The 27904-nt window shown below is 36.1% G+C and overlaps 1 protein-coding gene across 3 annotated transcripts; it reads left to right on the forward strand.

Annotated features, from left to right (window-relative positions):
- Nucleotides 1-27904, forward strand: LOC100185463 (peroxidasin-like). 3 transcript variants are annotated; one of them, XM_009860804.3, is made up of 35 exons: nucleotides 1-353; nucleotides 8107-8178; nucleotides 9763-9834; nucleotides 10877-10948; nucleotides 12148-12219; nucleotides 13531-13599; nucleotides 13957-14147; nucleotides 14602-14719; nucleotides 14903-14985; nucleotides 15562-15680; nucleotides 15856-15976; nucleotides 16148-16255; nucleotides 16561-16722; nucleotides 17080-17187; nucleotides 17325-17441; nucleotides 17810-17987; nucleotides 18273-18406; nucleotides 18678-18794; nucleotides 19159-19269; nucleotides 19554-19658; nucleotides 20000-20093; nucleotides 20264-20448; nucleotides 20817-20967; nucleotides 21132-21269; nucleotides 21556-21791; nucleotides 22034-22215; nucleotides 22649-22814; nucleotides 23248-23363; nucleotides 23606-23758; nucleotides 24167-24315; nucleotides 24662-24794; nucleotides 25244-25450; nucleotides 25795-25955; nucleotides 26513-26748; nucleotides 27091-27904. In XM_009860804.3, the coding sequence occupies exons 1-35, from the start codon at nucleotides 163-165 to the stop codon at nucleotides 27390-27392; spliced, it is 4929 nt and encodes a 1642-aa protein (XP_009859106.1). In that variant the 5' UTR covers nucleotides 1-162; the 3' UTR covers nucleotides 27393-27904. The 3 variants fall into 3 exon arrangements, with proteins under 3 accessions (XP_009859106.1, XP_018667950.1, XP_018667951.1); XM_018812405.2 differs by having other exon boundaries at nucleotides 13957-14135; XM_018812406.2 differs by lacking the exon at nucleotides 10877-10948.

Below are 27904 nucleotides of genomic sequence, written 5' to 3' on the forward strand. Positions count from 1 at the left end.
TTCCTCCACAGAATCAATATTTATTTAATAAATTCTGTTATTTACTCCGTCGCCGAGAACCCGGTGTTTGCATTGCAGCAACCAATCTATTTGTGCTGGATATGTTAGAGTACAAACATCGGTAAAACCAAGTTTTCTGCCCAAATAACCTCTCAACTTGCAATGTGGATTAAAAGGACACTGACTCTGTGCGTTGCTTTCGCTATATTGGTAAATCTTGATGGTACATGCAAGGCGCAGAGCCCAGAACACCGCGCTTGCCCCTCTGGATGTCTGTGCTTCGTAACAACTGTCCGATGCATGCATCGAAGGCGAGACACCATCCCACAAGTCGCACCCGAGACCAGAGTCCTGTGAGTAAAATTCAATGTTACATTTAGGTGCATAAAATATGAATTTTTGGTCAGTGTGGATACAAACAATACGCAGCCTATGTTTGATACGATTACCGCAATGGTTATCGCATTTCAAAGTATATCACTGAAATTGATTTAAATTTCTAAACCTCATTTAGAGAATATATGTGTCGCGGCATGTATAATTCATGTTTCTACTACTAAGCATTCGATTACAAGTTTCCACGACTTATACACGGATAATCCATCATAAGAAACATCTTCGCTTCGTCTGTTTCACTTGTTTACTTAGTCTACAAACATAAACCGGTGGAGTGTTAGGACCTATAATTTTACCAATATACACAAATCGTGTATTCTATTGTATATTTTGAGTCGAGATTACCAAGTTGGACTGGTTGTTTTGAAGACTTTGTTGACCTTTACAGGCATATAAACTGTTCACAGTAACGTAGATTGCGTGCAAAGTAATATCCTACTGTGAAATATCGTTCTTGTGCGATCTTTACAACTGAAAACATAACTTGCGTTAAAGTAAACATCACTCGAACTCGCATAACCTATGAAAGCTACGGAGTCTTATTATTATAACAATATATCCATCTTTGCCGAAGACTTTGCCGTTTTATAAGCAGGTTTAATATCGTGGTTATGGTTTGTTTACTTTTCGTTTGCAGCTTGAATTTAAAGAGCTATGGAACTCTAAAGTTGAATAATATAGTTACACCCAAACCTGGGTTTTGTTGGTTTAGCGAAATTACTAGTTCTACTCGCGAGTGGTGGTACGGCTTGGTTTACAATGAGTCACAAGCCGAAGAGAGGCCTGGTATTATATTCGAACTTACCTTCAATCTCTCGGCTTTGTTTCTTGAGTGTTGTACAGCCCTTGGGAAACCATAGATAGCGCTTGGCAAGCGTTAAGTCCGAAGCAGATTTAGTCCCAATGAAGGACCCGAACTAATCAACGTAATGGATTGAAAAGTTTAAAATTAACGATCACACACGATAAGCAAATCCGCTGCGGCGCTGTTGTGTCTATCCCTGGTTTAGTTTTGGGTTTAGGTCAATTAGACCTGTATTTTCTTGTTAGGTGTGTTGGAGCGTGAGTAAACGGTATAAACTATATATACGAGAGTTGCGGGAATTACCTTATCGTTTAGCAATGCATCACATAGCAACGGACATGTTGCATTTGTTATTTTCGAGCAGCAACAACATAACCGTTTATTCCCAAGAGATTTAGCATGGTAATTAAATACTTTACCACGGGGATAGATCCTGGTTACTTTACCACATACTTGAACGTGTATACAATGCGCACAGAACCCCACACGTCGAAAATGCAAAGATAATCATTAATTTGATTTTTACCTAACCATAGAGTGATAATTTACAAACAGAAAACAGAATAACAGTTATAGTAGGGTTGGGAAGATGGGATACCTTATTCTATTCTGCGTCGCATTTGGTAGTAAACAAAGAACACTCAAAGAATGTTTAATACCGTATATCCTATAAACCGTTGATAATTGTTTAAAACACAATCAGGATATTTTGATATTAGGTGCTAAAGGTATCATATATCTTACCCCACAGTACTGTAGTATATAGGGTGGGGGAAGATGGGACACCTTTTATTCGATTTTTCGTCCCATTTGGTAGTAAAGAAAAAAACATTTAAAGAATAATAAAACTGTATCCTCACAACTCCCATAGACCGCTGTTAACTGTTTAAAACATATTTGGATGCCATGTGCTAAAGGTATCCCGTCTCCCTCCATTCTTCTATATATATATTATATCCACTGCGGTTGCGCGTCACACCGCATTGATATAACGCATGGAATTCAATTAATTGGAGTTTTTGCGCCACCGTACATATACTGTGACTATTAGAGACCATGTACAGACTTGAGAGCCGGGGTCTCCTTATTAGACTTCGTGTTTAAAGCCATACATTGTTATACAGACCACACCTGTTGAATAATTACGTGGGTTGGCTCCAATAATCCAATGCCAGGAACACGGTTAACTTGGAATAGAAAGCATAGCTTCTATACACCCTCCATGGACCATGTATTAATACTTAGGTTACCGAAGAAGCTGGAACGTCTGCCGTATGCATTCAGAGTCAGTCATGTTACAAGGCACGAGTCATTGACATAGTCTCTCGCTACGTCACAGGTCCAGCACTTTATACTGACATGGTGGGAACATGTATGTCTCGTGTTTGTGGCAGGCGTAATCTTATCCCTGAGGACCCTTTGTTTGAAAGTTCGTGGGAATATTTCACACTGGGTTGAAATTCCAGCTTCGTTTTGCAAGGGTTTGACCTATAGACGACTTAATTGGTTACAGGTCAATAATTGAAACATACACTTTCATATAACAAAAGTTCTGTAAGTCGCTAACTATGTTTTAACCACTGTATGCAATGCCTGTTAGTTCCCAGTTTACATTGGGAAAGCGCTATATTGTCAAACCCCAGGCACCTTACTTTCTCAACGCTGCGTCTTTGTTTGTGTAAAATAAATGCAGTGTGTTCATATTTTTCTGTAGAATGTGTTACAGCACTGTTTTTCTCCGCGTCACAGCGTTGCATTGGTAAAGTAATTGAATATTAAACAGTGACGCGAAAAAGGAAATTGTTTTATTACAAAAATAATTTATTACAAATTACAAAGTATTTCCGAGTTAGTAAAGTTTGAAGTGAAACGTGTAAGGTTTACATTACAATTAGGACAATGTATTTAAGTTATTGGCAGGCTTCATGTATATTCAGTTTAAATTTGTAAACCTTTGCTTGTGAACTAAACCAACGTTGGTTGAACGGCTAGAGTTCTACCTTGCTGATAACAATCCTTTCCCCACTTAAAAGGTTGTTTCTGACCTACTTTTGATCACAAGAAACAAATTTGAATGTAAACACCCCGACACTTGTGAATTACCACAGACGCATTGAGGCCCCCGGCGGTTTTTTTTCGCGACAATTTACTGTCATGGCATTTTGTACCACGTATTACTCGTGGTATAAATCATTATAAAACTGCTGTAACAATATTTTCGCCAATCGCGGGCGATTGTATATATATCCTGTTACGTTGTATGAAGTAGAATAAAACACAAACATAGTTTACTTAATAATTTGCTATGCTTATTGTCAAAAGGGAAATTGCATCTGATATTTCAAGTTTTCGTTTATCGTTTTGCAATTAAAAGTCAAACGGTCATAAAATTCACTTTAATCGATTATTTAAGTGTTTTATAAAAGAAGTGTATATATAAATTGTAGAAGTGTCTATGGTTAGTATTTCTTATTTAAAGGAATTATTGTAAAGTTGTTTTAAATTTGTGGGCTAATTAAATTTTCGTCGTTTATAGGTATCTCTTAATTTCTATATTGAAATAATAATATATAGTAGGGTAGGGGAAGATGGGATACCTTTAGCACATAATATACAAATATCATGATCGTGTTTTTTTTAAATTAACAACGGTCTATGGGAGTCGTGAGGATAAAGTTTTATGATTCTCTGAATGTTCTTTGTTTACTACTAAACGAGACGAGAAAATGGAGTTAAAAGGTGTCCCATCTTCCCCCACCCTATTGTATTTAAAAAGTATAATGAGATTCCTTGTAAAAGATTTGTGGATTTCGCTATCTTCTTGATAATTGATTTATAATCCTATATAGTTTATTTAATTTGAAACAAGCATAACCTTATGAACGTGTGATTTATGAATGAATTATATTTTATTAACACTTATTTATTCACGAAGTTAGTTTAATTGGTATACCAACACTGGTTTAATGTTGAAATTACGGTAATTCAGTGCTCTTGGTATAGGTTTGTACTTTCATTTTGATGTTTTAAGTGGAACACCCGTGTTAATTGGAATGTGAAGGAAACGTGAAATTAGTCTGGAATCATTCGAAATATACACTGTAAGTGTATGGGCGATAATTAAATACAACGAGTGATAATTGGTTGAACCGGTTTTAAAGGTGTGTGACTTATCCATAAGGATAATATTTAGGCTGACATATTTAATCAAAGGATTAATATAAACATCGATTATTAGCAAGTTAAGTGTTTATGTGTTATATGACCACACATTTGATCAAACTGTAAAGCATATTTACATGGATCTGCAAAAATGCATTGATAAAAGCAATAACAACGTGTTTCTGCAATGCATGCGCTCGGCCATGGTCGTAAATATATTCAGCAGCAAATCTGCTTAAAATATCGCTTTTACAACGTTGCACTTACTTCCCAAAGTAAAGCGAGAAGTACGCTTGACAGGTTACGACCTAATTTCGTTTGATTCCACATGGGTGGCTTGATTTTTAGAGCCCAGTGTGTTTCTAATAAACCGCCATACTTTCAACGGGCTGTCGTGCACCTAGGAAACCGAGATTCTCACTCACACCTTAGGAATGTTAATCATTCGACCATATTCTCTCGGCACGCGACCGCCGATGTCCCAACTTACTACCGAAAATGGTGAAAAGATATTTTCTCAGCAATATCTTTGGTTTACCATCCCGTGTTATTTGTAGCGGTTAATCGGAAATAAGCGTAACAAGCCGCCCACTGTCATTATTTCACCCCGACATGCGCATAAGCTCTTTAAATCTGAACTAACCGCAACCTTTAGCTCTTGCTACTAAAAGCGAGATTTCATGCAAACCAATTAAAAAGTAATTTCCTAGCGCGCTTCCAGGTAGGCCTGTACTAATTATATCTACAAGGCCCTTAGTGTGCTTTGCAGATTTTCAGATACTTTTTTGGTTCTCCTACCTCGTGCCACGAAAATGCAAACCGAGATAGCACACTGCGTTGTAATTGATTGCAGAGAATTTTTTTTCGTCTGATATATACCAGTGCTGGTACGAACAAATAAATGCAGATGAATAGCAAATGAAAATCTGTGACGATCGAATTTAATAAATTTTGCACAACGTTTTGTAAAATAAGCGTCCATGAAGTGCTACAGCACCAACTGTTGTTGAGAAGCACTGTTCTACATAGGCCTACCCACCAAAGGGTTTGGTTGTTTTCTGATACCCACCAGTGCCACCACAACACCTAACAGAGCTCTTCCATCGCCTCCAGGATAAACTTGGCATTTTGCCAGAACCGCAAACTCGCAAACCATAGGGTTGGACATTTAGCTTACAGTAAACACTTCCGTACGTTAAAAGGTTGCAAAAGTAACTGCAGTTGTATATATAACAAGAATTACGCCTTCGGATACGACAAAGATTAATTAAACAAGCAAAGAGAAGGGAATTTGTAGCAAAACGTTCTTACTTATTGCTGGTTTTTAATGTTTAATATCCGAGTAAGGTGTTTGCGTTTAAATGGTCTATCGCGCATAATAACGGTACAGCCGTCAAGTTTTTATTATACGGTTGTTTTGTGTAATATTGACTTTTGCTACTCTACCCTATCAGCAAGTCATGCCATGGGGCCTAATGTACAAGGCGTAAATGCAAACATGGTTTAATATGAAGCAACACTTTGTTTAAATTGTAGCATGGGACAAGTTAACACTTAATATTCAGATCAATCTGCAAGAAATGAAAACGTACCGATACAACTTATATATATATCTGGTTTTACGATTTTCGTTTTGAAAATTGTGTGATGTTTTGAAAGCCTTTTGGGCAAACCTTTTGAATGGGTGTTTTTTTATGTTACGTCAGAGTTAGAGACACAACAGGTGATTTATAACCGGCATAAATTTCCCAATGACGCGTCTCAAGTGTGCTTAGAATCTAAAACAACTAAACACGTCATATCCAGTCTGTGCATCTTCAGACACAAGTTGAATAATCCACATGTTGCTTAAACCGGCAGCTTCAATGAACTTGTCGTCTGTGGATTTTGGATTTAGATCAAGGCTACGACACTTTTAGCTCGCGTACAGTTTGCTGTACACACATCCCCCGCCCTTTTAGTAATAGCATTGCTTGAAACTCAATCCAAGGGTTCACTTATCGGTTTGACTTTATAGGCGGTACTTTGTTATGTGTTGGTTAACGTAAGTATAACATATTATACACCGAACTAAGCACGAACGTTCGCTGCCAGTAGTGCTTAAAATGTTACCTTCTTTAGCGCGAATTTTAAAGACCAATACCTCGAATTTGGTTTGTGTCATCCTTTTTTTCTGCAACCGTATGTTCTGTTTTTGTAAATTTGTGTATCACACATTGCGAGATAAGAATGTGCTCTTTCGTTTTATGAATCTTTCAATATCACGTCATAATTAGTTATCCCCACCGCTAAATGAATGTTGGACCACTTTATTACGTCACAAACATACCGAGATAAGCTTCGGAAGCCACGAAGCGATTTAGGAAGTTTGTCGTCACCGCATTTCCTGTTTGCGGCAGCTCGTCTCTTATTCGGCGAGATCGTAGCACAGCTTGCGCCATTCATTTAACTTCCACCATAAACATGCTTTCATTCGATATCTATTTATTATTGATTCGTTGTGAAAACATGCCGCACTTGGCGCCTCGGTTTGTTTGAATAATGTTACCATTTCCTAAGGTCGTTTTGCGGTTTAACTCTACCCGTTGTACTTTGCTCTTCTGTTAAATTGTCTGTTTTAAAACCTATTACACTCATACGTATCACTCTTGAGTCATTAAATCTTAACCTCCAAGTTTAAACAGGGCGTATCGTGCTCTTGTATGCTAAACAATCATATACCCTGGTCGTTAAGACGGTACAACAACTTTAACCTTTTAAAATGTCGCTCAATATATCATCCCGTGCGATTTTATTAACTGCTGCTTCCAATGGCCATAGATTGGTATATAGTACTGTGGGGTAAGATGGAATACTGTTAGCACCTAAATCTACTTTGGGGTCGTGGGGCTACGGTTATATAACTCTGTAAATAATATTGAAAATAGAATAACAACATATCTCTTCTTATCCCACCCGACTATATAAGAGTGTTTCTAAATGACACTGAACTGTAAATGCGATGCAGATTGTCACGAAGATACCATCTGTTTTCATTGCTGATGCGAGTAAATTACCACTGTTGTTAATAATCTTTACACTGTAGTTAATAATGGATAGTCCAACACTGGCAATTTGTATTTGTCGTGAATAGAAATATATGAGGCACGGTATTAATGAACCGACCGTGAACCAGTTTAAAATGTTTTTTCACCGAGTGTATGAAACAAAACACTGTCGTTTTGCGCCCTCATGCAAGAATAAATAACATAAATTCACTCATAATCTAGAGTTTGAGAGACCCGTGTATATTGAGCAGTTCAAAAGACCTGCTGCAATACAATAGTACTTTTTGTGTTCTTACCTTACAAGGAAACTATGTTAATTTAAACTCATAAAACGCTTTGCCGATTTAAAAGCATTAATCATATATACCAACATACACCAGTACAACATAAAGATTTGCGCCTGAACGCATGCCGTCCCGATGTACATTTTCCCGTAACCACTTTGAACACTTGCACAACACTTCAAACCCGATTGCAATAACTTTAATTGCGCTGCTTTCTGTGTTAAACTTAGTTACGCCTTGTTTTTGGAAGTCCAACACGAATGTTATATTGTACGGTACGTTTAATAATATGTAAAGTGCAATACTGTGTATTGTAGAGTACATATATAAAATGCTATGGCATAATATAATTTATGTAAGGTATAATATAATACAGGACGTTATATAATGTAATGTAAATTTATTTTCCCAGAGACATGAGGTTCAATAGAATTCGTAGCATTCCTGCGTCTACTTTCCGTCGAATGAGGAATCTGAATTCACTGTGAGTATGTATGGACGGTAGCCATCTCAAATACTTCTAGTATTAAACACTTCAATGTCAACTTAAGGGTCGAGTGAAACCGTTGAATTCCAAGTTCGAGTACCACTTGAATTCTTGACTGAAATATCACACGAAAGCTCGACCCTAAACTGCGATGCAGCAACCTCACGTCTGTACCGTGCTTGATCACTTCTAAAAGATTCTCCGATTGTGTAGGCTAGGTTACCTAAGCTTCACGTTTACAGGTGTATTATATTGCCCGTCTTGGAAGCGCTCGCAGCTCTCAATTGGAATTAAACCCCGCAATAATTCTTAACCGAAATGTAAAACCCTGCGAACGAAATCTAACTGAACTAAAAAGCGTTTCGTCGCTTAAGTTGAGAGAATTTCAGCGCAAGTTACACCTCGGGGTCGTGTTCACGTCGCATGGGGTCTAACGTTGTAACAACCCATCACACTGACACGTTTACAAAACAAGAAATTTTGTCCATGCAACATCGTTTGATTGATGGATACTTAAGCCTTGGGTTTCGCTGCTGATTCGCATGCTGCGCGGCAATGTTTGTTTGGCGTTACAACGTGGTCGGCTATGTGCCAAAAAACGCCGATAAAGTTGCTGATGCTGCGAAACGAAATCTTTCACATCAGAGACAATTTTGGCATAGGTTTAATAAATACTTGTATCGCATTTTATCAACATAACGCTTTGGTTTAATGTCACCGTTTGAAAGTTGCACCTCGTCCGTTATAATTTTGCGTTGCTTTTATTGATAGCAAGCAACTTTCTCGTACGTATAAAGCAGAAGGGGATTATGTTCGTTGACATAATGATAAGGTAGACGGTTTGCCGACGACCTGTTTCGTTTGCACAAGTTAACGGTTCATTTACCACTGGATTAAGGGCACTGGTTTCTCTGAATTCACTTACCGGCTCTCGTTAACAGACAGGCTATCAGCGCCGTAACACGTTTGTTTCAGTGATACATTACCAGCCAACAAATTTAAAGATTTTAAGGCGCATTCCCAGGCTCTGCCTTGTGTATTTACCGAAAGAAAACAAATAAGTCGAGGCCTCTTCAAGGTTGCGGTTTTCCACCAAATTAAACTCATTGAAGATGAAAAATTCGTCCAACTTTTGAAGTCTGATCATTTGTCTCGCAATCCAATACTCCTATAGACTTCTATTTGATAAATAGGCTTTTCGCTTTGAAATATGGCACTTTGTAGATCATGAACATTGTTACTGCTTTGAAATTAACCATCACGTTTGTTATGGGTCAAAAAAAATCACGTCTGTTTTATATTATACTTTTTATTATGCAAACTTATTTTACAATCAGCATAGTTAAACAAAAGTGTTATGTACCAATGTTTATCATCTAAATATATTTAAAGTAGAAATTAAATCACGTTTAAGTGTTCTACATTTTTTAAATATAAAAACATACCTATGCAAAATCGATTTTAAGTAGCATATATAAGTGTGGTACCACTCGCGGTGACGTTGACGACGCAGGAGACGTGTACGACTGAAGTTATTGAGCGTTCATATCTGCGTGCTTGAAATTGAACCTTGTTTTTCAGATTACTCAACAACAACGAGATCCAATCAATCTCAGAGAACGCATTCCGAGGTCTCTCATCACTCAAGTATTTGTGAGTATAAGATAACCATAGACGAACCCGCAGAAGCGCCGTGGCAAAAGTATTAATTCAAACCACTCAAGCCGTCGCTTTGGCATCTAAAGTCTATTTTCCACTTTAATATTGATAGATTTCTTGAAACAGAATGCACAAATTGAACTGATTTTTTGTTTACACTATAGTTTAGAGCTAACCCAACTTAAATGAAATTTACGGAGCATTTAAAGATGTTTTTTTGTTACTTTTCACTTCGATGAACACTGCAATGTAAACACCGCTTAAGAGTGATCAAAAACCGCCATTTATAGATTAGAATACCCGGGCACGGCTTAGCTGCTTAAGCTTACGCGACAAAACCAATAAACGAACGTCTTGTTACTGCATAGCGTGGATTTGGGCGCAACATTTTTAGTATTTGCTTGCCTGTGCTTTGAGTAGATACAGCCATAATCACTATCCAGCATGGCGATATAAAATTCTTTATTTTCTGTTTATTTCGCTGTTTAGTTAACACTGGTTCGTATAAAATCGGTATATATAGATACTAATTTTCATCCAAAACACCTGAAATTCTAGGTTTTTTAAAGGAAGTTTGGCTCTAGAGTCGTTTATATATACCAGAATTTACTCCCTACTGTAGCAAATAGCTTGCGATTTTTTGTATGAACACAATGCCTTTATTTGCACAAGCCACAAGTTGCGGTTGTTCCCCCAAACCGAACTCGGTCAACTTTTGGCGAACGAGTCGGGTTGTTTTCGAGCTGAAAACCATCAACTGTTCGACACTGAATTCCACAGGAACTGGTAGTAAACAGCACGCAAGAGGAATTTCTATTCAACCCGTAGTAAACACCTGGTGCTTGCATAATATCTGACGTAAGAATACGTCATGTCATATTATGCAAGCAGACTATAGTTTACATTGGTATGAAATTTGGCATTTGCGTTCGAGTGTACGGCTGTACTTTGTTCCGTGTCAACTACAATAACAAACAGCTGTTAAAAACTTCTACTGTTATAAAACATGGCCTGACACGCTCTTTTATGTTGACAGATACCTATACAAGAACAAAATAAGGACGATACACAAAAGAGCGTTCAATGGCCTAGTTTCTTTAGAGCAATTGTGAGTTATTTCTTTGTTCATAGTGGTATAATTTTGTCCCCTTATCCACTGCATTAAAGTGGCACTAACCGTGTTAAATCTACTTTGTGTTCAGTGGAGGCCTTAAGGCTGCTTAGCGAATTCCGCATGTAATCGCTAAGCTTTATAAGAAAAATACTAACTACGTATATTACGCATGAACTAATACACACTGGGTTAACAAACGTATATATGTCAGCTGTGTTGGCCATGGGGCATTCGGTTTTAATATTGTGTTTACGTTTATTATAAACCTATTAGGTTTAGAATTCCCAAGTAAAGTCAACGAAAACGAACCTAAAACATACTTTTTATTAAGCCTAGACACCGGCGCTTTGGGGCATGATGATGTTTATATTGAACACCAAACTAGAAAACTCATTATGTCTACCTGTGTTTGATTAATCAGTAACTGCACGTTTTTAAAAGATAAAGTGAATTTCTCCCCGTCTCGTATGCTGTAGCATTTAGTGTTTAAAAGATTAGATAATAATTTACTGCATGTTTTAAATTTCTGAGCTTACTATTTCGACGTAATTGCCCAAAACATGCAACCATTATAATCTGCAAACTGATATTTTCGGGTAAACACACGAATCGGTTTTAACTTTATTGAAACATTTACGATCCTGTTTAATCAACACACATGTAGACTATAGTCGATTTCAGTTTGTGTAGTGAAGCCATCACATTGTGCCGTTCAGAAATTTGGATAAAACAACCGTTTCATTTCTTTTAAACACATTTTCTTCTATAACCTATTTACATATTTCCTGCATGTTACATCAGTAGGACACTGCAATTGTAGAAAAAGTTTTAATAATTATATTATAGTAGTTTGGGGAAAGACGGGACAATTACCAAAGGTCTATGGGAATCGTGAGGATACGGTTTTAAATTTCTTTAAATGTTCTTTGTTTACCCAACCACATAGAACGGGACAATAGAATAAAAAGGTGTCCCATCTCCCCCCACTCTACCACATATTAACCGACCCATTTCAATTCATTAAGCTTTAATGATTTTGCGTTTGTAGTAAATTATATTATAGAAAATATTATGCGATAATGGGCCAACAACTACTGCATCTTGACTCCTCGGGCATATGAAACTGTATAGTGCCTCATATAGAATCACTTGCATCGTCGTGTGCGTAATAACTTAGTCTTAACCTTTTGCAGATATCTTCACGACAATAAAATCGTCACTGTGCCGTCCGGAACATTTGCCACTTTACCGAAGCTCGAACGATTGTAAGTTGAAAATTATTATCAATGCGTATCCCATCTTAACAAAACACAGGTGTTCCAGTGCAACAGCATACGTTGTTAAAACGATGGTTAAGATTATAGCCGCGTTTTTGGCCCAAGCAGCGAATTTGCAGCGTTAAAATGTGGTCGGACAAAGATTACATTTCGTCTTTAGCGTTTGCAATAACAAGTTATCAGACACGATTTTTTATGTTTTATAAATAGATGTACTGTTAAATGTATTTCGTAAGGTAGTGTCTTAAAAGCCGTATAAGGTATTTTTAAAAAAGAATTTTAATATTGCAATCGTAAAAGAGTTTCTATAGTTTTATGACCACATGAAATACGAATCCTCGTAGTCGAAACAAACGGTTACAAGAAATCGAAACAGATTCTGCTCCAAAGAGTCGTTATTGAAATGTATAAATACACACACGGGCGCTATCGTATAACCGTTTGGTATTTAAACCTTTAAAAAAGAAATAATAACCTATAGCTGTAAGTTTACAGTCAACGGCGTTTTCGTGCAAAGTCTCTTCTTTGTTCCAACTATGGTTTGTTCCTATAAAAACCCCCGTGCTTAACGAGTGTTAAAAAGTAACTACCATTCTCAATACTTTAACAAAGAGATGAAAAACGAAAGGGTAGCCTATTCATGCTAACAAACTTTTCTGAATAATTAACCACTTCTCAACACTTTAACAAAGATATGGAAAAGAAAAGATTATTGAGGCCAATAGAATATTGATCGATACGTAAGAGTGTGTGGCTTCAGACGGAAGATGTCCTTAACCTATTATGCATCACATCTGTCTTATCACGTATTTATCGATGACTGTGCTGCCAACATCATCTCCCTAACCAGAAGATTAAACGCTCACCCAGTAACTTATTTGATTAGCACCACTTTGTCTGATGGGTTGGTTTCCGACTGTTATACAGGATAGAAAACGCCTTTGTTCTAATTCTTCTGTCGATTTCAATCGATCGGTTCCGCTCGTGCTAATGAACACAAGTCCCCGCTACAACTCGCTTCCACTAATTTGCTCCCTCGTTCGCCACCTAGTGCAATAAGTTTTAGACAGAAGCGCGCGTAAATATATTATCATTTTTTAAAAGCAACATGCTAATTTTGGTAATTTTGTTGAAAGCAATACAAACACATAAATATGTCGCTGTTTAAAAATTTCTAAAACACAACGCGTGTCTTGAATAATCATTCAAGCTCACAAATTTTGATAAGTATTACAGTATTCTACACGCGTTAAAATATCTAAATCTTATACAATTCGTTACAGTATTGTTTTTTCACAGGTTACTCCATTCGAATTTGATTGAAACTCTACCAAATCGGCTCTTTGATGATCTGACGCTAAAGCGGCTGTGAGTAAAAGCAATATTTGGTCTTGGTTACTTTGATCTGAAGTGTGCTGTAACTTGATAGATTATCGGCGTGCGCTCGTCTGTCAATAATAGGGCTCTGCATAGCTTCCGCTTAAGAATTTCTCGCATTTTTTTGCTGCTTGAATTACCCTGTTGAGTGAAAATGTTGCATAAAATATCGAGTTAAAATACTTTGTTTAAGTGGTGCAAAGAGCTTAGGTCACCCTTACGTGTTCCATTTTTGTCATAAGATCTGTTTGTAATGCAACTACATTTTATAAGTGGTACACAAGTACACATGTCATTAAATTTTTATACGCCACTGTTTTTAAAAAATATTTTGCGTAATAATCCTAGGAGGTTAGATGGGAATCGTTTACGCTGTGATTGCGACCTTGCTTGGTTGGCCACTTATTTGCAAGGGCCCGGTCGCTCTGTTCTTGCCACTGCAGTATGTTACCAACCAAGGTCACTGTCTGGTCGTCACATACCAACTATCCAACCATCCGAGTTTCAATGCAGTGACACTAATAACAGTACGTATACAAGTGAGTGTGGGCTTTTCTAACACTTCCATTTCCCATATGTTAACATATACTTGTCGTTGCAGCAATTCATTTTCAAAATATCATTATTACTTATCAACTTCTTACATCAATTTTTCTTTGGCATAAAGCACTTAACAAGTTGCCAAAACACATGCATTATCCTTAAAATGCTATTACTCATAGTGTGCTACTACTTATTTTTCTTTATTTTTAGTTCTTTCGTGGATATTTTTATCTTTTTGTAGAATGGTTGCATTGCTTGTTTTCTTACACAAGTTTTCCCTCCTTCCTTTTTAGTTCCAAGCATGTAGATTTGAGTTAATTTGGACGCCCACACTATGTTTTTAAATTTTTTTCGCAACTCACTCATGTGTAATTGTAAACACACATACATACAGTCCAACATTCATAACTTTGGTTTTCACACAAATATCACAATTTCTGTCTCACACAGTTGCTCCAATTTTTTATGAGATGCCCGAGGATGTAGAAGTACAGCAGGGTGAATCTGTGATATTTAGATGTGGGGTAAGAGGGTCACCCAGGCCCTTGATCACTTGGCACCATGATGGGTATGTGTCTTATATAAAACAATTCCTACCACCTAAGAATAAAATTATTTGCCTAATCATGAAATGATAGGAATATAATTTAGAAATAAATGTAACGGTATTATAAAATTGCTGTTTTGCTTATCTGTATTATTTTAAACTGTATTATAAACTTATCTTATATTTGTTATTTTTGTATTTCAGGACACCTGTGCGATTAGATACCAGAGTTAGGAAATCTACTGATGGATCGTTGGTTATTCAAACCTCCAGGCAATCAGACAGAGGTGAGTCATATAAACTTATGCTTATCATTAACCTAGATGAAATACTGCCAGATGACATACGAAACATTAGTTTAAACAAAATCCCTGTTCCAATTTGTGCAAAAAATCAAGTTTGGGATAATATGTTATGTCTAGTTTAAATAATGGCTGGATGTTTGAGGCTTATGTTTATTGCGTGATCTAGAATATTGCAATTAAAAAACAGAAATATTGATACAACCTTCCATTCTATATGGTGAGGTCCTACAAGATTTAGTGACCACTGAGCTGGAGCAAGGTCCACTGTGGCTTACATTAGTGATCACTTGGATTAAGCAATAGCTGTAAAGTGTCTTGTCGAAAGACACATATGTCCATAGTGGAAGGTGTATTGAGCCTTAAATCTGTAACCTCTTGGGTAACCACTTTGTCACTGTGCTGAGTTCCCAAGATCTCACCTTATTTTGAAGCTGGTCACTTCTCCTTTATTTACTTTTATGTCTTACACAAGGACATACAGGCCTATCAGTGACAAGAAAACCCGGTATCCTCCGGCTACATTATAACCTTAGTAAGAACTTTTGTACTTTTATCCAGGTATTTATAAATGCACTGCTGATAATACTGTTGGCCACAGATCTAGTAGTGTTGCAAGATTAACATATAGAGGAGCCCAAGGTCCTCCTGTCTTTACAACTGTGCCATCCAATAAAGAGGTAAAAATAACTTTTAATTATATATAATATAACAACAAGTTTTTTATGTATGAGGAATAAATAGAAATGTCCACAAAGACTTAACAAGCAATGTTTTCCAAATTTATATTTATAAATAGTTTTGTTTTCAATGTTTTGTTTTTTGTTGCATTTTTATTATATACTTATCACTCAGGTAATACTGAATGGTCGAGTTACTTTCCAATGTAGAAGCACTGGTACCCCAGAACCTGTGACTAGATGGTATCATAACCATGAGAGACTTCCAGTTACACCAAACTTCATTGTAATGCCAGGTAGTGTATATTGCTGCACCAACATCTCACAGTTCATAAAAAAATGGTTGTTTAGTTATATTTTAAGCAAGTCTATCTTCTAAACTTTGCTGTATGACATATATTTGTCACCCAGGTGTTTCTTTATATTCTTCAAACATTCATTTTGTAATTTTCAGCTCTGTATTCCAGGCACACTTCACATAAGATCTGCATCCATTGAAAACAATGGCACTTACACTTGTATGGCAGCTAACAGTGAAGGTTTCATCAACTCCTCTGCTACTCTGATTGTAAGAAGTAAGTTTTCAATCAAATTCAAGTTAGTTACTATATGGTTTTATGTAACCTTACAACCTTGTTTCCCGATTGTTTTATTAATGGCACAACAACAATGTTATTATATTTATTGAAGGCATAGGGGTAATTACATTATTTTATTGATGGCTCAGGGGAGTTTCGTAAACAATCCACTAGATTTACATACTCACAATTTAACAGATACTCCCAAATTAACTGTTATTATTAGGTCCAGTGCAATAAACCATAAAAGGTTGATGCACAATGCACCAGACTTGTATACTCACAATGCAACTTTCCTACAGACCCACCCAAGTTTACAGTTAAGCCACAAGACCAAACAGCAATCCAAGGCAGAAGTGTAACACTTGACTGTCATGCTGAAGGAATTCCGGAACCTACTTTAAGTTGGTTGAGGAATGGACACACTTTAAACAGAGACCAACGTTATCTAGTGATGACTTCCGGTAAATAATATTAATTTATTGCTGTATTAATAGCCTACTGTATATGATCAATCTCTGGTCAGTTGTGCATGGTAATATGTACTTCAACCCAAAGGAGCAAGTTACCCAAACACCCAATGGCTAACAATATAGATAACCCTTCAGTGATCACTGAGTTGAGGCAATTAAAGTGTTTTGCCAAAGGACATAAATGCCTACAGTGGAAGCTGTACTGAACCTTGAACCCATAACCTCTGGGTTACCCAGTTTGCCACTGCGGTGGGTTTCCCAGACCTCACCAAATTTCAAAGCTTGTCACTTCTTCTTTATTTATATTAATGTCTTTACCTATCTCTTTATATCTAAGTTACATTTCAGGTTCTTTACTTATTCGTGGTGTAAACCCTGGTGACGAAGGGACTTACACTTGCAAAGCTGAGAGCAACGCTGGAGTTTCAACTTCAGATGCCTTTGTTACCATAATGGGTAAGCATTTGATGTCAGAATTTTATTGTGTTGTTATTATGTTTATTGTGATGTCATCATTTTTATTGTTATGACTGATGTCATAATATTTAATGTGTTGTCATAATCTTTATTGTGACGATCACAATGTGTTCTAGTACCTCCCCGATTTACTGTTCGACCACAGAATCAGAGAGTAAGACAAGGACTTACTGTGGATTTCCAATGTCAAGTTGCTGGGAGACCACAACCACAGATAGTGTGGACTATCAATGGTAAGTATTGCGCAATCATTTTTATAAGTAATGCTAAGTCATATAGTTTCGTATACAGCTGTGTTTAAGATTTGTAATTCAATTATAAAGTATGTAAGAGGAAAAAGCCATGAAAAAAAAGGTATTGCAGTGTGGTCTGCTGTTTATATAATTGAAAAAAATGTATAGTTTCGCAACAATGATGTGTTACAGACATTTTAACTCTGGTGGTCAATCAATTTATATTGTACATTGAGCATCCTATTATAGATGTATGAATGCCTCACGGAAAATTATAGATGCTTTATAACAATTTAACAAGTGACACTCTTTGTACCCTGTTTGTAACACTGTTTAATACTATTTTTACATTCACTGTTTTACTCTAGGTCGAGCTGTACCAGATGACCCGCGCTATTCCCTTCTGCCATCTGGTACACTAAGATTACTAAGAGCACAACCGGAACATGCTGGTAATTATCGGTGTGAAGCAGCTAATGCAGTTGGAGCTCAGCATGCTCAAGTTTCGTTGACAGTTATCCCTCCAACACCTTTAAGTTTTGTGAGGTAAAATGCAGGTTTTAATCATAGGTCGAAAAATGTGTCACGCCCCCTATTTAAGCTAAGGTCTGTTTTTATTGCAGTAATATTTTGCATGATCAAGCATGTATTGAAAATGATGCTTTGTGTTTGTGACACTTGAAAATTGAGTTTTATAGGCACCAGTATAATAATAATTTAGATGTAGTGTGCCAGGGTAGGAAAAACAACTTTTTATGCATGTGTGGTTTGTATATTTTAATTTTTCACAATTTCACATCTTTTGAAAATTTCTTTTTCAAACCTCACTAGGACACCTGAAGATCAAACAGTTGATGCTGGAACTGATGTGACAATAAGATGCCATGTTACTGGGGGAGGGGTGGATGATGAAACTGCTCCAAATATATATTGGACCAAAGATAATGTTCGACTAACTACTTCAGGTATCAAAAAGTAAATCAATGTCAAGATTAGTAAAAGTGTAGAATATGATATAATAATGGGTATTAGGTACTATTACCAAAAAATGGGAGAGTATCTTGGTTTTCAACAGCTGTTTATTAACAAAACGAGTGCATTTGTAGCCATTTAGAAGCAAAAATGTTATGACTAAAGTGTTTTCATAAGATAAAATGTTGAATCACAGAAAAACCACTTGCATTGATAATTTTTACAATAAGGTTTTGCTACAAAATAATCGTGAATAATGTTCAGGTCGTTTCTCGATCTCCCGATCTTCCTTGAGTGAATTGTTGATCCGACAAGTTGCTCGGGATGACACGGGAAGATATGAATGTGTTGCAAGAAGTGGATCGGATTTTATATCTGCTTGTAAGTATTCGCATCAAACCCCCAAAAAATACTTAAAATGGTAAAATTATTACATGATGCGCCATAATAATTGTTTTTGTTTATCCAATATGATAACAAAAAACATGAAAAAAATACGAAAATTGAATTAATGAGTGGTATTTGACAATTAGTTTGAATTTAACCTGTTTCTGTCTTAACGTGGAAAAAATGGTCATCAAAACATGGCCGTTCTGGTTCATACACCTTGTGCTCACAAGTTGTCACATATGAACTTGTGGGAGGTTTATCAGGCGGACAATTCAAACAACCCAAGGACCACTGGGTTGGAGCAGTGAAATGCACGTATTTTACAGTTAGATTTAAATTGTTGATGCTTCCACAGCGATGACATTGGTGGTGAACTTAAGGAACACAGTAAAAGATATCGTTGTTAAACTTGCTCAGATTCTTCCAGCTGATTGTCTTCTACATGGATGTCCTGATGAACTAGACCGTAAGAATTTTTAATAAAAGTCAATATATAATACTGTGTGGTAAGAGGGATATCAGTAACATATGTTGTATTTCTTAATCTAAAACCAATTTAACCTTACTGAGTCACAAAGATATGTTTTTTTAATTGTTTTATAAAAATACAGTTATACGATTCTGTAAATATTCTATTTTTACTACCAAATAGAACGATAAGAAAGAATGAAAACAGCCATAGAAATTTACTTATACTGAATTAAATATCGTCTCTTACACTATCCACATTATTGTTCCCCAACCTCTCAGAGTCCTCTCACTCCTCCCATGATGAGGAGCAAAGCCCGTTATCACTCGACGAACTTCTTAACCAACATTTTCTTGCGTCAGCCTCAAGACAAAAAAGACAAAGTGGTAAGGTTTATTTTTTACTTAAACATGAAAATTGGATGAAATAGCCACGCTTTTTAGTTTTTTCCCCGCTTTTTATCCATAGCGTTTGTTTGTTTTTTTATTTCATTCTCTTCGTTCTTTAAATAACATGATCTTTGCTATAGTTTTGGAAAAGATACAAAATTATATGTTTGTTAAAACCAACTCGTGGTTAGTGGCATAAACTGTTACTGTATGGTAAGATTAATAATCTGATCCCCCATTTTCAAGAATAAAAGAGTGTGAATTTATATTTCTGGTTGAACTTGTATTTTGGAACACATATTATTTTTTTATATTATAAAGCGTTTTTATGTTTTCAGTTGTTCACTTGTCCGAGTTATACGACACCATACAAAGTGCAACGAATGAAGTCAACCGTGGAATAAACAATTCGATACAACATTTTAATAACGGGTAAAATAATGCCCTTTAGATGAGTTTTGTTTGGAAAATTCAGTTTCTGAATAAAAGTTCTCAAATAAGGAATCAGTTTTTAATTTATCAGCTCATTTTTAGGTTTAAAATTTTCTAGCTGAATATTTTTTCACAATTACTTGAAATCCTAATGATTGGAAATTTTACAGGCGTAACCGGCAGAGCCCAGGTGACTTGCTTGCCCTGGTGAGGTTCCCATCCACACGAGCTGGTGTGGACTTAGCAAGAGCTGCAGAAGTGTTCGATGTTGCGTTGCGCATGATTGAGTGCTGTGTGCGACGAGGCATGAGACCTAGAGATTTTGACGTTCGGCACACAAAGGACAGACAAGAAGGTTGGATTAAACTTAATATCAACATAGCATTGTTGTTTTATTTTGCTTATTTAGTAAACATGTCAATTTTGTATCTGCACCATGTCCTCACATGCTGAATTAGGTCCTCATACATGACACAGCATAGCAAGCCGTGAGACCTGCGATTTTGGCCAGAATTGGCATACTACCCCAACACCAAGGGTGTATGTCTGCTAAGTGTTTTGCCTCAGGGAGACATAGGCCTAAGCAAAATCGAGCATTCCACCCACTATTATACGGTAGTTATGCAATCTACCAATACTGATCCACCTTACCGCACTTTTTGACACATTTGTTTACACTTCACACACAAAAAAACATTTTTCCACCACCAAAAATGTTAACAGGTGATGGCCCTGCCTCACTAGATGGCGATGAAGAGATGGATGTTATGTCATTGATTGGTAGCGAGGCCGTTGAGTTGGTTGCAAACTTATCGGGATGTTCAGCACATCGACCTAATATAGATTGCTCACGAGATATTTGTTTCCATAGAAAGTAAGACACAAATTAAATAGCCTAAAAAATAATCACCCACAAAGTAACATACATGGTAACTCGTAAGCTGGCATGAAGTGTATGGAACAGAACACCAGTGTTTAAAGACTGTCGTTTTCTGGCCACGTGAGGATACAGTAAGTTACATTCATTCATACATTCAGGTACCGCTCCCCAGATGGTACATGCAACAACCTCCACCACCCAATGTGGGGAGCTTCACTCACTCCTTTCCATCGCTTGTTACAACCCATCTATGAAAATGGATTCAATGCTCCTATCTCATGGAACAACAACAAAAAGTGAGACTAACTTATTTATTACACTATAAACTGCTACCACAAATTTATGATTTATTTTGAATAAAAAAATGAAAAACTGGAACAACATCTAAATGTATATCTATTAAAGTGCCCTATAACCATCTTAAACTTTTAGTATCATATTTCTTAGCCATGTTTAGACCCCCATACTAATAACAGATGTTTTCGAAATTTTAGAGATTTCACTCTCTTCCTTGTTTAATGTTTAGTAAAATTTAACATTTTCTTAACTATATCAGTAAACTCACTCAAACTTCACCCCCAGATACAACAACAACACTCTACCCTCACCCCGTTCTGTGTCGGTGGGTGTGTTAATGTCAGCAGGATCACGACCCCCAAGAAAAGACCCCGATTTTACCCACATGGTGATGCAGTGGGGTCAATTCTTAGATCACGACCTTGATTTCACAACCATGGCTCCAAGTGTGCAAAGATTCTCAGATGGTTTGGCGTGCAAAGACACTTGTGAACATGAAGCTCCTTGTTTTCCTATTCTAGGTATACAAACATATTCAAAGGTGTATGAAATATTGTTATATAGAATGTTTTTGCAATTTTTTAGGTTTTCTTTCATTTAAAACCTATACATGGATTAAGATTATAATAAAACAAATTTTCTTTAATAGAAAAGTAGAAACTATTTTTCTTTTTTTTTTATAAAAAAAATCCTTTTGAACTAAATCTATATCAGTTAAAAACGGCTGTTATATTTTTACTTCCCTTGATTTCCTTTCTTCCAGTTGATAACGACTCCCGCCACTCCCGTTTCCACCACCACCCCCCATCACCAAGGAGACATGGAAGGCAACATCCACACGGATCAGGAAGATGCATGACCTTCACAAGATCAAGTGCGGTGTGTGGATCTGGGATTACTTCCGTATTCTTCAGTGCAATATCCAGGAGGGAACAAATAAACCAGGTGATTTGTAATTTGTACGTTAGTGCATAAAACAAGGATTTTTTTGGTCAGTCCTAAAATACAGATAACAACATATGTAAGAGAAGACTTTCATTTCATACTTGTTTAAAAAGCGTATACTGTTTTTAAGAATTTGTACCTTGTTTACAAAGTTATATTTAATATGCTTTGGTGCTATGGCTCAGTGGTTAGATACTTGCTTCGGAAACAAATGATACCGGGTTCGATGCTGGTACTGGCAGGGTTCTTGGGGAAAACTACTTTTAGTGGACAACCCAATAATAACTAAATTAATCATAGCACCCTGTGTGTCGGAAGAATAGGTGTGCAACAGCCAAGCTTTTTTACACACTTTTATCCATAGCAAGTTTTAACCACTGTTGTTTTGCTGCTTATGGTGTAGTATTAATCATATAACATTTTACATCACCAGATAACATCTTATTTGGATGCGTCAAATGTATACAGTAGCAATGATAAAGAAATGCGGAATCTGCGAGATTTTTCATCAGACCTTGGTTTATTGAAGGAAGGCCAGTCACTTGAACTTGGACAGAAACCATTGTTACCTTACAATGTATATAGTGACCTTGAATCTGGTAAGTATATACAAGCATGATGCTATGAAAAATGGTGGACAATAATCTTCCTATAGTTTTGTCTTTTTTAAGCTTTAAATATATTTTGACACTAACACTGACAGACAAATGTGTTTTGGGAAAAAAATTAGCAGACATTACTCCTACCTAATAGTCACTAATCAGTTGTAGCACCCTGGGTGTCAGGATAATAAATAAACTCTAGCCTAGATGATAGGCAAACTCTAGGTCTTATGGTGTATTTAGCTGTAGGACCTTACCTGCGGAAAACGGATTAAAAAATCTTGTTTCTTGAATGCTGGTAAACCCTTTTAACACTGTATTAATTTGTACCTTTCTCTGTAAGTACTTAGTAAACCGCCATATTAGGCCCAAATTGGCCATTTACCCTAAAATTCACTATTAAACCTTTGAGGTATCTCTTTTTTTCCAGGTTCAAACTCGATACAGTTGGTTGCTCCTCTTGATTGTTTTCGTGGCGAAGGTGAAACTGCCCGTCAACGAAGCGTTCCTTGTTTCCTTGCTGGTGATCTAAGAGCTAACGAACAAGTGGGTAGTTAAACATTTTGAACTAAGTTTTACATTTTATTGTCCGGGAAAGACTGGTTTTTATTTGTTGCTTTGGAAAATTAGTCTTTTAAATATGCTTTTTATTTATGTGTGGGAAACTATTTGTCAATGTTATATAAAGAAGTTTGTCAATGTTATATAAAAAAGTGTGAAAATGTTATACAATACACTATCATGCTAGCGTGCCTCTAACATTTACCGTGATGACCATTTCAATTCAGGTATCGTTAACTACAATGCACACATTATGGATGAGGGAACACAACAGAATTGCACGATATATAAAACAAGTTAACCAGCATTGGGACGGAGATACAATCTTCCATGAAACGAGGAAAATAATTGGAGCACAAATGCAGCACATAACATACACGGTGTGTATTTTTTTACAGCAATGTTTATTGATGTTGTTTTTTTTATTTGCTACCCCATTGTGCATTGATGGTTTTTGTGTGGGCTATTTCCAAAAACATCCTATTCTGTTCATATTGCACAATATCTGTTACATCAAGTTTCAAGTTATGTTGATTTTTATTTGTTAGTTACTTAATGGTTTATGGGCTGTTCTTATAAACTTATTGGTCTGTTAATACTGTTAACACTATTGTGAGGTGAGCCTACTCCGGTCCAAATTCCAATTCCCATGACATGACTTGCAATAAGACCTAACTCATATAAAATAAACTATTTAACCTTACAATGCAAGGTTTACACACTTAGCTATCTCTCATAATATGAATTCAACATTTCTGAACAAAACATTATTAAAACATTTTCCCCAGCATTGGCTACCAAAGTTACTTGGACCATTTACTTCTCTGATTGGTGAATACAGAGGTTACGACCCCAACTTACCATCCTCTATTGTTAATGTATTTGCAACAGCAGCTTATAGGTTCGGACACACAATGATCAATCCTATCATGTACAGGTAATGTGATATGCTACATGAACCTTTAGGTTCTTGGCTTAACTGAATGGCTATGACTGGCTGAATAAATAAGTGTGCCTGTTTTATAGCAGGCTGGGGCCCCATTTTTGTTATAACACGAGTGTTCTGTTTCTTACACCTCATGCCTGCATATGAGTTACCACATATGTAACTTCGTTGGTACTTTTTTATTATGTTGTTAAACAAAGTTATGTTGTTAATTTTGTTACAGCACTGTTGTTCGGTTTTATACACCTTCTGCCTGCATATGCGTTATCTCGTGTAAAATTTAGTGGGTAATTTTTTATCATGTTGTTAAAGAAAATTATGCTGTTAATTTAACTAGATTAAATGAGACGTGGCACGAATCTCGTTACGGCAACTTGAACCTTCATGAAGCTTTCTTTGCTCCATTCCGCATCGTGCATGAGGGAGGTATAGATCCACTGATCAGAGGGTTGATTGCTAAACCTATGAAAGTAGGTTGTATAATGATTTAAAATAAGTTTAATGACTGTTTTTCTGTCAATAATTCTCACATGGTTACTACTATAAACTGGGTGATGACAGAAATAAAAAGTATTTTTTAAAGAAATATCAATATTATTATTTTTATCCAAACATTGTCTTTAGTTATCTGAATACTTTATACTTAGTGTAGATGAGCATTTTGTGTGCAAGCACATATTTGAGGGGTTACTTTTGTATTACTGTTCCAACAAAGTGGGGGCTATAACATACTTATATCTTGAAGACTGTTTTTAAATGTTTCAATTTTTTCCCAGCCAACAGAGAGTGATTCAAATACTTTAAAATAGGAAATTTACAGTTTTTACTATAAAAGAAGTTTTAAGTAATATGGTAGCGACAGCAGCATAAAAATCTAGAAGGGTAGAACACTAAACTTTCATCAAACTTTTCATCACAGGCAAGAGACAGTGATTCAAATATGAACGAAGAATTGATTGAACGACTCTTCTCCATGGCTGAGGAGGTTGCACTTGATCTTGGAGCACTTAACATCCAAAGAGGAAGAGATCACGCTCTTCCATTCTATAATGAATGGAGGCAGTTTTGTAATCTTTCGAGTGCAACAACATTTGATGATCTGGCAACTGAGATAAAAAATCCAGAGGTGGGGAGTTGTTTGGTAGAAATTTGCGGCTAAATGAGCTGATTTGCTTGAACATAACCTGTACCTGCATGGCAATTGAATTTCCACTTGCCATCTACATAATCCTATTCTACCTTTCCTATAACAAGGCATGCTAAAGACCTTGGTTCTAGCATTAAGTCATGAGTTGGCCCATACACTAAGAAAATTTCCCAAATGCTTCAATAAAAAGCAAGCATTACTAATTCCAACTGATACAAAAACAGCCAAAAAAGAGTGACATATATTCAAAAAAAAAACATACTAAAAATTTAGGATTATGTTGTTATAACAATCAATTATAATTTACCTAATTGTTTGTTCAGGTTCGTAACAAACTACGCGAGCTTTACAAAGTACCTGCAAATATCGATCCATTTGTTGGTATGATAGTAGAAGATGTGGTCCCAGGTTCAAGGTTGGGACCAACCCTGGCTTGTCTCTTGACTGAACAGTTCAAAAGGACAAGAGCCGGGGACAGATTCTGGTAAACTTTTAAATAATTTATTTTAGTTTTAAGCTGCCTTTAAACTGCAGCACAGTAATGAAAACCTGTCAAGGCTTTTACTTACTTGTAATGGAAAACAAAGACTAACAATTTTTTGGTAGTTGCCTATATATAAAAAATCAGGATATACAAAAGCAAAACAAACACATTTATTGATAAAACACATTTTAGGTGGGTGTCTACCATATTTTGGCAATTATCTGATGAATGTATAATCCTTAGGCTTGTCTGTTAAGTAAACAGTTCAAACGGAAAAGAACTGGAAACAGATTTTGGTGACTTTCTTGAGATATTTTTATGCACGGTCTGTTTAAACAAAAACTGGCAGTAGTATTATCTGTATTTGGTATAGATATTATAAACATATTTTTAATCATAGATCAAAACATTTTGTGTGTTACAGTTGTGACCATCATATATATATAAGGTTGCTAGAGTGCCAATCAATATAAAAAATTAAAATTTTCAAACTTTTTCTCAGAAATAGGTTATTCCACTTGCGATTCTTCAGCACTAACCAGTATTCATATATCCAGGTATGAGAACCCAGGAATTTTCAGTCCAACGCAGGTCAATGCGTTGAAACAAGCATCACTGGCGAGAGTCATCTGCGATAACACTGATTCGATAAAAACTGTTCCACGTGACGTGTTTCTCAACCAACCACAAGCTGACTTTGTGTCATGTGACGAAATACCGTCCATTGATTTGTCGGCATGGATCGACTGTTGTTCTGATTGTTCGGATTCTGGATCGTTCGAAACTTTGTCAGGTGGCTTGTTGTCTATATACAGAAATAAAACAATAAGAAATAAAAATAAGCTTTTGTAAACGACATTTTAATCTTTTATTGAGAGCAAATATAGAAATTAAATAACCCAAACTTTATTTTTAAAATAATTTAAAACTGCATACCAGCTGACATAATCTATTGTTTATTTTGAAATAACTAAACGGTTTGTTTATGATGCTATTTTATATTTTTTTTACTGTAATTTATTTCAGTGTTTATTCTTCCATGTTATTTTTACATCTAAAGTTTCCATTATTTATAAACTGTATTTAGCTTATCCCATTAGTTTAAATACTAATGTTAAATAAAAATATTTTGCAGACCATTTTCAGCGGAGGTCACGCAGCAAGCGAAGCACAAACAAACGTCATTCACATAGAAATATAAATAACTCTTCAAATACCAATCAACCATGGGATAATCCCCTAACCCCTAGTCCACCCTTACAAAACGAACCCCGACTGAGAGTTGGAGTTAAAAAAATGAACAAAATTGAACCTGAAGGTATTCCTTCTGCTTCAATGGACAAAGTATTGTCAGTGATTGAAGCCCTCGAAAGCAAAATATCCCAACTACAAGGACAGGTCCAAACATTGGAACAAAAGCTGCAAGATAGGGATTAGAAGTTGTTTGTTTTAGAGCTAAATTTGCACCAAGGTGCATTTACAATGGGGCGTCACTTTATGGCAACATATGCCGATTTTTAAGCTTTCTAGCATTTGCTGCGTTTTTAACCTCAGAGGCAGTTCTGATGTATTTTATCAGTGTGTCAGCCTTATCAATTGACTATTTCTATAAACTACGAAGCGGTACACATATCCTCATCTGACAGTTAGTTGCAAATTTTAAAGGTACACATTTAAACCAAATATTTTAACTTTTGTATTCTGGGTAACTTCTATAAAATGCATGTAACAGGCAATTCACTTATTATACAACTTTCTGTAACTACTCTGCCCTTTACAAGTCTGTGTAAATATATGTAACGCCTTTTTTGTTCACCTTTAGTTCCTCGTCAGCATATCAAAAACAGTATTTTTCTCATAATTCCACTTTCTGCTGCACTGTTTTATCTAGTTGGCATAACAAGAATACTGGCAAGTTTTGAGTTACAAACATACTTTTAAAATCTTTA

Source organism: Ciona intestinalis, chromosome 7, assembly GCF_000224145.3.
Source record: "Ciona intestinalis chromosome 7, KH, whole genome shotgun sequence".
Classification (NCBI taxonomy): Eukaryota; Metazoa; Chordata; class Ascidiacea; order Phlebobranchia; family Cionidae; genus Ciona; species Ciona intestinalis.

Excerpts from the sequence above, each read along its gene's own strand:
- LOC100185463 (XM_009860804.3), top strand. The coding sequence starts at position 163 with ATGTGGATTAAAAGGACACTGACTCTGTGCGTTGCTTTCGCTATATTG. Across the intron at positions 9,835-10,876 it reads CTCTCATCACTCAAGTATTT|ATACCTATACAAGAACAAAA; the intron begins GTGAGTATAAGA and ends TTATGTTGACAG. Across the intron at positions 21,270-21,555 it reads TCATGGAACAACAACAAAAA|ATACAACAACAACACTCTAC; the intron begins GTGAGACTAACT and ends CTTCACCCCCAG.